Below are 13158 nucleotides of genomic sequence, written 5' to 3'. Positions count from 1 at the left end.
CCCAGTCACCGGCATTGCTCGCTTTTGACAAGGTGGGTGATATTCCCATTTCCGTCATTCCCCATACAAGCCTCTACATGGTCCAGGGGATTATTTTCCGTCGTGACCTACTTTTGGAGTCTGACAATGAGTTCTGCGCCAGTTTAGAATGGTGGGGTATTCACTTCATGTGGTGCGTCTATAGGGGTCCCAAAGACAATAGGGTTGCTACCGGTGCCTTCATCTTGGCCTTTGAGGATGATTCATTGCCTGAAAAGGTCAAAGTGATGGTTTATCGATGTGACATAAAAGCATACGCCCCTCTTCCTATGCAGTGCTTTAAGTGCTGGAAATTTGGCCACGTCTTCATGCTGCAATTGCAGCGCCACATGAGACTGCGGACATACGCTACATCCAAATACTTCATGTGTGCACTTCCTCCCATGTGTGTCAGCTTTGGAGAGCACCACTACCCCTGCTCGTCAGGCTGCACAGTACTCCAAAAGGAGCGGAAAATTATGGAGTACAAGACCCCGGACCAGCTGACTTACCAAGGGGCTAAACGTAAATTTGAATGATTGCACCCCATTCACTTGAAACCTACATATGCTGCAGCTGTGTCGACATCGCCCTCACTTGTGACTGCAGTTGCACAATCTCTGCCGGGTATAGTGGTCCCTCTGGGCCATCCAAATACACCCACCCCCTTGGTGGTTGGGTGCACCTGTTCTTCCGTTGCTCCTAAAGCACCTATTTCAGGAACACTACCCCCGCCAAACTCCGGGGACATCGGGCCCCTCCCGAAAGCTGGAGAAGCCACAGCCTCCTCTTACACTGAAGGGATCCCTTGGGACTCACCCGCCCTGTGAACCCGGGGGTTAGAATAGGCTCAAGGTATTCCTGCCTGTCGTAAGAGGAAAAAGGAGTCTCACACCTTTCGGACTTCATGTGATGATCCCCTGTAGGGTTTGACCTCCATTTTTCAAAATTTTCTCGAAGAGCGAGCCAATTGGGGAAGGGCACAATACATGGTTCATTGTGTCCATTGTGCATTGAGATCTTTAGCCCACTTTCTTGTTCTGAAATTGCAGTCCCGCTCATCCTCCATCTCTTGAGCGAGGAGACCTTCTTGTGTGCATTTTCCTCTACCCTCTATGTAGAGTTGTTTCGCCCACATCTCGTGGTCGTGCGGTAGCGTTCTCGCTTCCCACGCCCGGGTTCCCGGGTTCGATTCCCGGCGGGGTCAGGGATTTTCTCTGCCTCGTGATGGCTGGGTGTTGTGTGCTGTCCTTAGGTTAGTTAGGTTTAAGTAGTTCTAAGTTCTAGGGGACTTATGACCACAGCAGTTGAGTCCCATAGTGCTCAGAGCCATTTGAGCCATAGAGTTGTTTCCTGCGCCGAAGATGACGATGGAATTCTTAACACCTCATATCAAGCATGGTAGCCAGTCCATTGTGGTGGGGCCACCATGTACCCTGTTGGTTGTAGCCCCCTGACTACACAGGGATCACTTTACTGATGTCTGTGACGTTAACTCCCCACCTATGTCAAGGAGTAGATGCCTGTCAGCCTGGGGCATTGGGACTCCTGGCCTTTGCTGCGGCTGGGTGGCGTCCGTGGGGAGGGCCCCTGGTCAGAGTGGGTGGCATCAAGGGGATGACGTGCGGTAAAGCATACCATCTTTTGCAATCTGACAACAAGCTGCGTGCCAACTTAGAGTGACGAGGAGTTCATTTCATCCGGCGTGCCTTTCGGGGTCTGAGGGATAATCACTTGCTGGTGATCAAACACCAGTAGTCTCTAAGCATTCCAAGTCTCAGTACAATGCAAGGAAGTATGATCCTAAATTGTTCCCCTCTTTGGCCACACAATGGAAGGAACGCCAGGCTAAGGACAGCAGCGAACCTTATTCGCCCCGGTAGCTCGTATGTACGTGAGCTGATGGGGACTCCTTTGTCTCGATGAAGCCTCAGTTTTTTGTAGAGCGTTTAGAGTACAAGTACGGAGAGGTGGAGGGCTTGTCCAAAATGCAGTCAGGGTCAGTCTTGATAAAAAAAATCCTCTGCCCAGTCACAGGCATTACTCGCTTGTGACAAGCTGGGGGATGTTTCCATTACACTTACACCTCATAAGAGCTTAAATATGGTCCAGGGGATTATATTCCACAGGGACCTTCTTTTGCAGTCTGACAATGAGCTGCATGCCAACTTAGAGTAACGAGGAGTTCATTTCATCCGACATGCCCTTCGGGGTCCGAGGGATAATCAGTTTGCCACCATTGCCTTCATCTTGGCCTTCGAGGGTGACACATTACCCGATAAGGTCAAGGTGATGGTCTCCCACTGTGATGTCAAGCCATATATCCCTCCCCCGATGCCATGCTTTAAATGCTGGAAATTCAGCCACATATGTCTTCCTGCTGTACTTCCAGCATCACATGTCAAGATTGTGGACATACATCCGATCCCAATATTCCATGTGCCCTGCCTCCCATCTGTGTCAGCTGTGGAAAACATCATTCTCCTTGCTCACTAGACTGCAGGATTATACAGCGAGAAAGGAAAATCATGGAATAAAAGACCCTGGAGCAACTGATCTACACTGAGGCCAAGAGAAATTGGAACACCTACATCCTGTGCCTATGACCTCTTATGCCACCGCTACAAGAATAGTTGTAGCCCCATCAGTTCCACAAGTTCCAGTCGGCCCTCAGAGCCGGAAGACTACACCTGCCCCCTTGATGGTGGGGGACACTTCCCTCCCTGTTGCTCCCGCACCACCTACCGTGGGAGCACTGTCCCCCCCCAACCATCGGGGACACAAATCCCCACTTCTCAGCTGGAGAAGCATAGGTCTTCTTTGGCTCCTCTCGCTAGGAAGGGGTTCCTTGGGTTGCTCCCTTCACAGGTTTCTGCTAGTGGGAAAGATGATACTCGCCTGTGGCTGAAGTGCCTAAAAGCAGCTAGTAGTAGGGCTTCAGGATCATCTTCAGTCCCAGCCAGAGAAACCCAAGAATCAGTGAGAGAAATCCAGGAAGAAGACCCCCCCCCCCCCCCCCCCCCCAAGACCAAGGGAATTGCGGTGGCACCCACACCACCACCGCTGCTGCTGCCTATAAGCTCTGCGTTTGAGTATGAGGTGAAGATTCTGGCATCCGCCGAGGACCTAGATCTCACCAGACCCTCAGACATAATGAATATAGCCTGTTCAGCAAATAATTTGGTGGCAGCAGGTGACCCTGAGGCATAGACTGCCTCATTGAGTGTTTCATGCCTTCCCAGTCTCACGATTACGCCATCCTCCAGTGGAATTGTGGCGGTTTTTTCCACCATCTGGCTGAGCTACGGCAGCTGTTAAGCTTTACACCTGCTTTCTGCATTGCCCTCCAGGAAACCTGGTTCCCGGCAATGCGGACCCCTGTCCTTCGTAGCTACAGGGGATATTACAAGAACTGTAATGAATATAATAGTGTGTCAGGTGGAGTTTGCGTTTATGTCCTGAACTCGGTATGTTGTGAACCAGTGCCCCTTCAAACTCCTCTTGAAGCTGTGGCTGTCAGGATACAGACAATGCAGGAAATAACTGTCTGGAATGTATATCTCCCTCCAGATGGTGTGGTATCCCTGAACGTATTGGCTGCACTGATTGATCAAGTCCCTAAACTTGTCCTACTTTTCGGAAATTTTAACGCCTATAACCCCTTGTGGGGTGGCACAAAGCTTTGTGGCCTTGGCAGAGATGTCGAAAATTTACTGTCCCAACTCGACCTCTGCCTCTTAATACTGGGGCCGCCACACATTTCAGTGTGGCTCATGGTAGTTACTTGGCCATTGATTTATCAATTTGCAACCCAGGACTTCTCCCGTGTATCCACTGGAGAGCACATGATGGCCTGTGTGGTAGTGACCACTTCCACATCTTCCTGTCACTCCTCCAGCATCATGCCCATGGACACCTACCCAGATGGGCTTTAAACAAGGCAGACTGGGTAGCCTTCACCTTGGCTGTCACAGTTGAATCTCCCCCTTGTGATGCCATTGATGTTGTGATTGAGCAGGTCACAACGATAATTTCTGCAGCGAAAAACACGATCCTTCGTTCTCTAGGGTTCCCCAAGCGAAAGACAGTCCCTTGGTAGTCGCCGGAAGCCACTGAGGCAGTTAAAGAGCGTCGGCGAGCTCTACAGCAACAGAAGCGGCACCCTTCCCTAGAGCACCTAATAGCCTTTAAGTGGCTCCATGCCCATGTATGGCTGCTTATAAAACGATGGAAACAAGAGTGTTGGGAGAGGTATGTGTCGACCATTGGGTGCCAGACATCACGTCCCCAAGTCTGGACAAAGCTCAGAAATCTCTTTGGGTACCAGACCCAAACAGGTGTGTCTGGGATTAACATCAATGGCATGCTCTCTACCGACGCAAACGCGAATGCTGAGCACTTTGCTGAGCACTATGCTTGAGCCTCTGCGTCGGAGAACTACCCCCCAGCCTTTCGCACCCTCAAATGGTGGATGGAAAGGAAAGTCCTCTTGTTCACTACACACCACAGTGAACCCTATAACACCCCATTTACAGAATGGGAGCTCCTCAGTGCCCTTGCACATTGCCCCAACACAGCTCATGGGCCAGATCGGATCCACAGTCAGATGATTAAACATCTCTCGTCTGACTACAAGCGAAATCTCCTCATCATCTTCAACCGGATCTGGTGCAATGGCGTCTTTCCGTTGCAGTGGCAGGAGAGCACCATCATTCTGGTTCACCAACATTCTCTGTAAGCTGTTGGAACACATCGTGTGTCGGCGGTTGGATTGGGTCCCGGAGTCACATGGCCTACTGGCTCCATGTCAGGGCGGCTTCCACCAGGATCGCTCTACCACTGATAATCTTGTGTCCCTCGAGTCTGCCATCCGATCAGTCTTTTCCAAACGCCAACATCTTGTTGCCGCCTTTTTTGACTTACGTAAACGACCTGGCGACGACATATCCTCGCCACATTATATGAGTGGGGTCTTCGGGGCCTGCTCCCGATTTTTATCCAAAACCTCCTGTCATTCCATACTTTTCATGTCCAAACTAGTGCCTCCCATAGTTCCCCCCGTATTCAGGATAATGGTGTTCCGCAGGTCTCCGCATTATGTGTATCTCTATTTTTAGTGGCCATTAACGGCCTAGCAGCAGCTGTAGGGCCGTCGGTCTCCTTTTCTCTGTATGCAGCTGACTTCTGCATTTCGTATTGCTCCTCCAGTACTGGTGTTGCTGAGCAGCACCTACAGGGAGCCATTCACAAGGCGCAGTCAGGGGCTCTAGCCCACGGCTTCCAGTTTTCAGCCACGAAGTCTTGTGTCATGCCCTTTTGTCGACATTGTACCGTTAATCCGGAACCTGAACTTTACCTTAATGACAATCTACTCACTGTAGTGGAGACATATTGATTCTTAGGACTGGTTTTCGACACCTGGTTGATTTGGGTACCTCACCTTCATCAGCTTAAGCAGGAGTGCTGGCAGCACCTCAGTGCTCTATGCTGCCTGAGCAGCACCAACTGGGGTGCAGATCACTCTACGCTGTTGCAGCTCTGCAGAGCCCTTGTTCAATCCCGCCTTGACTGTGGGAGTCTGGTTTACAGTTCGGCAGTGCCCTCATCATTGCATTTACTCGGCCTAGTGCACCACTGTGGCATTCTTCTAGCGACAGGAGCTTTTAGAACGAGTCTGGTGACCAGTGTCCTGGTGGAGGCTGGTGACCAGTGTCCTGGTGGAGGCTGGTGACCAGTGTCCTGGTGGAGGCTGGAGTCCCAGTGTGGGTCTGACGTGTGCAACTACTTGCCAGTTATGTTGCACACATTCGTAGTTTTCCTGAGCATCTGAATTACCGTCTCCTGTTCCCTCCCGTTGCAGTTCATCTCCCAAATTGGCAGCTTAGGTCAGGACTCATGATTGCGGTTCGTGTGCGATCCCTTCTCTCTGAATTGGAGTGCTTCCCTTTATCACCTCTACTTGGGGTCCATTCACGTACACTTCCATGGTGTACACCTCGACTGAAGCTTCAGCTGGACTTTTTGCATGGCCCCAAGGACTCCGTTAAATGCTGCCGCTCTCCACTGTCGCTTCCTTTCGATTCTTGACGTGTTCCAGGGCTCTGAAGTTGTTTACACTGACAGCTCGATGGCTCATGGTAATGTTGGTTTCACCTATGTCCACAGAGGCCATATTCAACAGCATTCCTTGCCCGCTGGCTGCAGTGTATTCACTGCAGAGGTTGTGGCCATATCTCGTGCACATCAGTACATCTGTTCCTGTTCTGCTGAGTTATTTCTTCTCTGTCCTGACTCCCTGAGCAGCTTACAAGCTGTCAACCAGTGCTAGCCTCACCATCCCTTGGTAGTGAACATCCAGGAGTCCATCTCTGCCCTGGAACGGTCCAGTCATTCAGTGATGTTTGTATGGACCCCAGGACATGTTGGAATCCCAGGCAACAAACTTGCTGACAGGCTGGCCAAACAGGCTATGTGGAAACTGCTCCTGGAGATGGGCATCTCTGAAACTGACCTGTGTTCTGTCTTACGCCGCAAGGTTTTTCGGCTTTGGGAGATGGACTGGCATAACAGTATGCACAACAAACTGTGTGTCATTAAGGAGACTGCGAATGTGTGGAAGTCTTCCCTGTGGGCTTCTCGCAGGGAATCAGTTGTCCTTTGTCGGCTCTGCATTGGCCATATGTGGCTCACACATGGTTACCTCCTCTGTTGTGAGGACCCACTTCAGTGTCGCTGTGGCTCCAAAATGACAGTCATCCATCTCTTGCAGGACTGTCCACTTTTAGCTGCTCTGCGGTAGACTTTTATCTTTCCCAGCACCCTACCTTCGGTGTTGGCCGACAATGCCGCAACAGCAGTTTTAGTTTTATGTTTTATTTGTGAGGGTGGGTTTTATCATATGATCTGAGTTTTAGCACATGTCCTTTGTTCCTCTGTGTCCTCCACCCTAGGGCTTTTAGGGTGAAGGTTTTAATGTGTTGCAGAGTGGCTGGCTCCTGCTTTTTTATTCAGCCAGCCATAGTAATCTGCTTTCATGTTTTTAGTCTCTTCTCCATGTTTCTTGCATCTCTCTGTGGTTTTCTTGTCCTGTTTTGTCCATTGTAGTGTTTGTTGTCCTGTCATTTTCTGGTTCTTCCTTTCTCCTGTTATTGTGATCCATGCCTTGGCCACAACTTTGTCTGAATGTGTTGCAAGGCCCAAAGGGGTCAGTTCCACCTGGGGCTCTCCTCCGGCAATTTTTCTCTCTTCTCGGTGCGTTCCAGGGCTCAGAAATAGTCTACACCAATGGATCAATGGTCGACAGTCTTATTGGCTTCGCTTACGTTTACATTGGACATACTGAACCGCACTCCTTGCCAGATGGCTGCAGTGTTTTCTCTGTAGAGTTGATAGCCATCTATTGCACTCTTGGAGCATATCGGCTCCTGCGCAGGTGAGTTCGTCATCTGTAGTGACTCCTTAACACTTTCACCGCCATGTGCATTATGTACGATGCACACCGCTTTTTCCATTTTCACCTTGTACATCATATTCGATCATGCAGGGGGTCATGAGCACTGTTAGCGAGTGGCTGTAATTCTGTCCCAGACTATTGTGCTCCTTCCTTTAGCAATAGTAGCAGTGAAGATGAAATAATTCTACTGAAGAAACAGAAGGTACACATGCAAGTTACGAATGATGTGGCCACAAATGGGCAAACAAAGTTTCATCTTCCATTGACACAAACAGTGAAAGTGAGCTTTCACCTGCAGAGATATCTTGTACTCGTGGGATTCCTACTTTACAAGGAAAATGGTCTAATGTGTAGGAAAAAAAAAAATATTCGTATTAGGGCCCATCTACTAACTGTGGAGTAGGCAATGCACTTTTGGTCGATCTAGCTGCAAACATTCATACCATTGAAGTTTAAAATTTTTCTTGATGAAGATATGTGCAGTTTCATAGTGAAGGAATCAAAACGTTATGGTGAAAAAAAGATTGTTAGCAGAATGACTGCAGAGACATTATTACTGTCATTAAGATTTACCTTATGGAGTGATATAAGTGCTGTTGATTTGAGAAAATTGTTGGGACTTATGTTGTGGATGGGGCTTGATCATAAGCCAAGAGTGGGGGATTACTGGAGCAGGAATCTGCTTTACAAAAACCAGGTGTCTTCTACTACATTTTGAGATATGTTTTGATTTGTTGTTCCATTGCATACATTTTAGCGGCAATGAAAACATAGAAAACATAGATGAACATGACAAGGTGTTCAAAATTAGAAAGCTTGTGAATCATATAAACACAAAATTCCAGCAAGCTTTCATTCCAGGTGAAGTTGTTTGTATCCATGAAACAATGATTCAGTTTTGTGGGAGTTTCCACGTTCATCACTACATCTCTGGAAAATGCAGAGTGAAATTATACAAAGGGTGTGCTGTAGGTGGATATACCTTGAATGTTAAAGTGTATTGAGGAAATGAAATTACTGCTATAGACATAATAACAAGAATTGTTTTGAAGTTAATGCAATCACTTTTGAATTCTGGAAGAACACTCTTTCTAGATAACTTCTACGCTTCTGTGAACTACGCACTCGTTCTCCTGGGGCGGGGGGGGGATGGAAACTGATCTGGGTGGGATCTCTCCACAAAAAAAGGAGGAGACATCCAAAAACTATTACTATAAAAACATTGAAGAAGGGGAAATGGCAGTTGTGGAAAGCAACACAAAGATGGTTGTCGGAAAGTTGCCTGATAAGAGGGAAGTCATTTTTTTTTGACAGTGAAGGACACACCTGAACTTTTGGCAAAGAATACAAGGAGAGGTCAAGTGAAGAAACCAAATTCAGTTCCGGATTACAATGCAGCCAAACACTTCAATGGTCTTTCAGATCAAAAGAAAACCTATGGCTCATGATTTAGGAAGTCAGTGAAGTGGTATCACAAAGTGGTTTTTGAATCACTATTCAGTATTACTCTTGTGAATGCTCATGCTCTATATGTTCAAATTACAAGACAAAAAAATGTGTATCATTGCTTTCCATTAGACAAATGGGTTACACGGGATCGACAGTGTTCAGGAGACACTAATGAATGGGAATCACAAACTGGTTGAAACTGCAGTGAGATGAAGTTTGAACGGCTGTTACCAGAAACCTTCCAATGCAGGTGGGCGAAAGCTTGCTATCAGATATAGCAAGCAGAGGCCGTTGAAATGCCAAATTTATCCTCAGAGGTTCATGTGATGTACTGTTTTCCTGTAATGCACAAATGTGTAAAAATGGAAGTTTTTATTTTGATAATTAAAGCAGTTATGTAGCAGTTAGTTGGCGTTTTTATTTGCCAACAATAATGTCTTCCTCAGGTATACGAGTATGCATCAGAAGTGCTGCACATGGGCATATAAAGCTTCTAGTTGCATTTTAAGTTTAAAATGGGCCATGTGCATCGTATTTGATCACACCATATTTTTCAGGTTAATACTGATTTCTTACAATTTCCTTCATGATCAGATATACTAGCCTAATTTTTTAAAATAACATGAAGGAAAAAAGTCACAGCCAAACTGAAAAATTTACGAAAATGCTGCTGGCGGTCAAAGTGTTAAGCGTCTACAAGGTCTCGACCAGTGCTTCCTCCTACATCCTTTGGTAATGATTATCCAGGAGTCTGTTTATGCCCTCGGCAGTAGTAGATGTTCAGTGACCTTCATTTGGACCCCAGGACATGTCAGGATACTGGGCAATGAACTTGCTGACAGCCTGGCCAAACAGCCTACTGGTAAACCAACTCTGGAGATCGGCCTGCCAGAGACTGATCTCCGATTGGTCTTCTGCCATAAAATTTTCGCGATCTAGGATACTGAATGATGCACCCTCAGTACACCAAATAAACTCTCTGTTATCAAGGAGACAACCAATGTGTAGTGGTCATCCATGCGAGCCACTTGCAGGGACTCTGTTGTCCTTTGCTGGCTTCACATTGGGCATACTCAGCTAACACATGGTCACCACCTCCATCATGAGGACCCACCTCAGTGTCACTGTGGTTCCCCTGTGACTGTCATCCACATTTTGTTGGACTGCCCAATTTTGATGTTTGGTTTGTGTGGCGCTCAACTGCGTGGTCATGAGCATCCATACAAAGTCACAATTTGCACACAGTCCCATTTTTTTAACAGTCCAGTCTTACCACTGTCAGGAATGATGATGATGACGATGACAACACAAACATCCAGTCCCCGGACAGAGAAAATCCCCAATCTGGCTGGGAATCGAACCCGGGACCCTATGATCCAGGGGCAGCAACACTAACCACAAGACTACGCGCTGCGGACTGCCCAATTTTAGCTGCTCTGTGATGGACTTTTAACCTTCCTAGAATGCTACCTGGTGTTGGGCATTGATGCCTCAACAGCTGATTTAGAGGTTTTTATCATACAATCTTAGGGTGGCCTCCACCCTCCCTCCATTTCACCTCTTCGTTACTCTTTCTGTGCATTTTGTTTGCCTTGGTGTTTGTCTTTTTCCTGTGTGTGTTCATCTCGCCTTGTCTTTTAAGCTGGAGATTTTAGTGTGTTGCAGAGTGGCTGGCTCATCCTTTTTAATTTTGTGATCAGCCAGCCCAAGATATCTGCTATATTGTTTTAATACCTTTCATTACTTTTTCCTTTTGGTGTACGTTTTCCCCTTTGTGTTAGTTTATGTCATTCTTGTCTTTCAGTGTGTTTTGAAGTTACTGTAGTTTTATGCATTTTAACTTCGCTGACTCCTTTTGGGACTGTTTTTAACTCGAGACCTGTTTGAATGAGGAAAAAGGGACTGCTGACCCTGTAGTTTGATTCCCTTACTCCCCAAATCAACCAACCAGCCATCTCAACCCCTCTCCCCCTACGTCCTACCTTTTACTCTCAATCCCTTTCTTGCTTCACCCATTTTCTTACCTAATGGTATCCTTAATTTTCAGTTGTGATACTCAGCCTTCCCTCTCCTCTGTACCTACCACACTAAGCTTTCATTTGTTTCCTTCTTAACCCAGCTGTTTACATTGTAACCTTTCTCTTTTCCTCCTCAATCCCTATTCACTCTCCATCAGTCTAGTAATTCTTGCTCAGCCTTTTTACTTTTTACCTCATTTTTGCCCTTCTACATTGCTTCCCCATCCATATTACAGTCTGTCTTTCCATGGTCAATCCACCCTCCTTTTTGACAACTGCCCCCCATCTGTCCCTAGACCCCTCTCCCTTTCTGCCTCACTCCTCAGCCTCTACTCCTTTCTCTCTCCTGAGCCCCAATTCATCCCCCTCCAATCATCTCCACCCCTCCTCAGCCACCCACCACCTCCATCTTTCCTTAATTCTTACTCAATTTTTTGTATCCTCTACCAGTGGGTGGAATTATTTTTTTCTGAGGAAGTCCTCTCTTTTAAATTCACTTCATTTATTTGATATTGGTAATTCAGTTTATGAGTATTAGTGCTCAAGGTAATAATCGGTAGCCAATTTAACATGGAACTGAAATTTTTTTTCCAGGGAGAAGATCCAACTGTGGGAAATCCAAATTTTTGGGAAGAATTTTTTCTTCTGAAACCAAAAGTGAGTGATATGTGATATATTAGAATAATGGAGATTCCGTGATGGAAATAGTAAACAAAAACTATGTACAGGCACTGCTCATCTTCAGATGTATGAGTATGTGAGCTTTTGAGATGTTCTGTATTTTTAAATGTAAAAACAAAACACACACACACACACACACACACACACACACACACAACTTACTTACACTGCTCTGCAAAACTTAAGGGCAAGACAGGTAAAGTAACATAACATGTATTAATCACTTGGTGGAATTGAATGAAAGTGTGTGAACATGTTGCCAGAGGTCTCCCAGTCATGCACAGACAGCTGGGGATGACACATGGTATGAGGTCAAAGGTAGTATAGAACTAAATGTGGCTGACACTGCAACATGATTCAGTTGAAGGAATGGGAAAAGACAGTGTATGCTAGTTAGGAAGTAGTTATGTCACAGTGTGTGGTGGTCTCCATGACATCACAGCTCTGTAACAACATTTGAATAACTTCAGACAAGGAACAATCATCGGGAAACTGAATGAAGGGTGCAGTGTAACAATTGTAGCCCAGGAGTTTGCTGTTGTGCACAACATTGTTTCATGTGGATGGAGAGTGTTCCGAACCACAGGTATTGCTGCCTTAAGAAGAGGAGGTGGTCATCAACAGTCAACTGCAGCAGCAGATGACTGCTACATTGTTCAGTTGGCAAGAAGGGATTCACATCATACAGGGGGTGCAATTGCAACTACATTTAACAGAACTGCAAGGCACGCAATCTCGAGCTCCACAGTGGCACAGATTCTGCATGTGGTTTATATCATTGCTAGATGACCATTATGTTGAGTTCCAATGACACCCACACCTCAGAGGCATCATTTGCAATGATGCAAGGAGCATAGGGACTGGGTCAAAGAGGAGCGGGGCTGTGTGCTCATCTCAGGAGTGCACTTGGCTCTCAGTTGAGTAAGAGGATATTCAGCGAATGGAGTAGCCTGCCAATTCCTCCATGACTTAAATCCCATGAGCCCACATGGGATGCATTGAGGAGATATATTGCAGCATGTCCACATGTTCTAGTGACCATCCAGCAGTTGTCAACAGCGCTGGTGGAAAAATAGAATGCCCTGCCATAAGGACATTGTATTGCCATCTGCAGTGATTACATCCTATTAAGAACCATGTCCACTTTTTCCAATATCTAGGGGGCCATCATAAATTGCAGTGGCATCAATGTAATTATTATCTTTGAATAAAAGTGTCATTTTTGTTCGTTTCATTGTGTATTTCTTTCAATTATCTTCTGTGCTATATTTTAGCAGTTCTTTCCATGTGTGGTACAAGTTTCATCAATTTATGTTAATTGGCAGTGACAGATTGTGCAGAAGTTACTTTTGTCCACACCAATCTACTTATTTTCAATAACACTACTACTATCATTATGTGATGTGATAGTTTTTGTCTTTCTGTGGCTTGTATATAACTTAAATTATCACAGCTTTTAGTTTCTATTCCTTTTGAAGGAGTGCATCATTTATTACCATGTATGGGCCCCAGTTCCTTCCATCGTCATTTTCCAAGTTC

The 13158-nt window shown here is 46.3% G+C and overlaps 1 protein-coding gene across 3 annotated transcripts in view; it reads left to right on the top strand.

Moving 5' to 3' along the window:
- The window catches only part of LOC124612632 (armadillo-like helical domain-containing protein 3), a 128318-nt gene that overhangs the window by 21153 nt on the left and 94007 nt on the right, over positions 1-13158 (top strand). For all 3 annotated transcript variants that reach the window (XM_047140930.1, XM_047140929.1, XM_047140928.1), the window contains exon 3: positions 11533-11595. In XM_047140930.1, the coding sequence (XP_046996886.1) occupies positions 11533-11595 (63 nt within the window). The remainder of the gene's footprint in view (positions 1-11532; positions 11596-13158) is intronic.

This window comes from Schistocerca americana, chromosome 4 (assembly GCF_021461395.2).
Source record: "Schistocerca americana isolate TAMUIC-IGC-003095 chromosome 4, iqSchAmer2.1, whole genome shotgun sequence".
NCBI lineage: Eukaryota > Metazoa > Arthropoda > Insecta > Orthoptera > Acrididae > Schistocerca > Schistocerca americana.
This window is presented reverse-complemented; position numbering and strand designations above follow the sequence as displayed.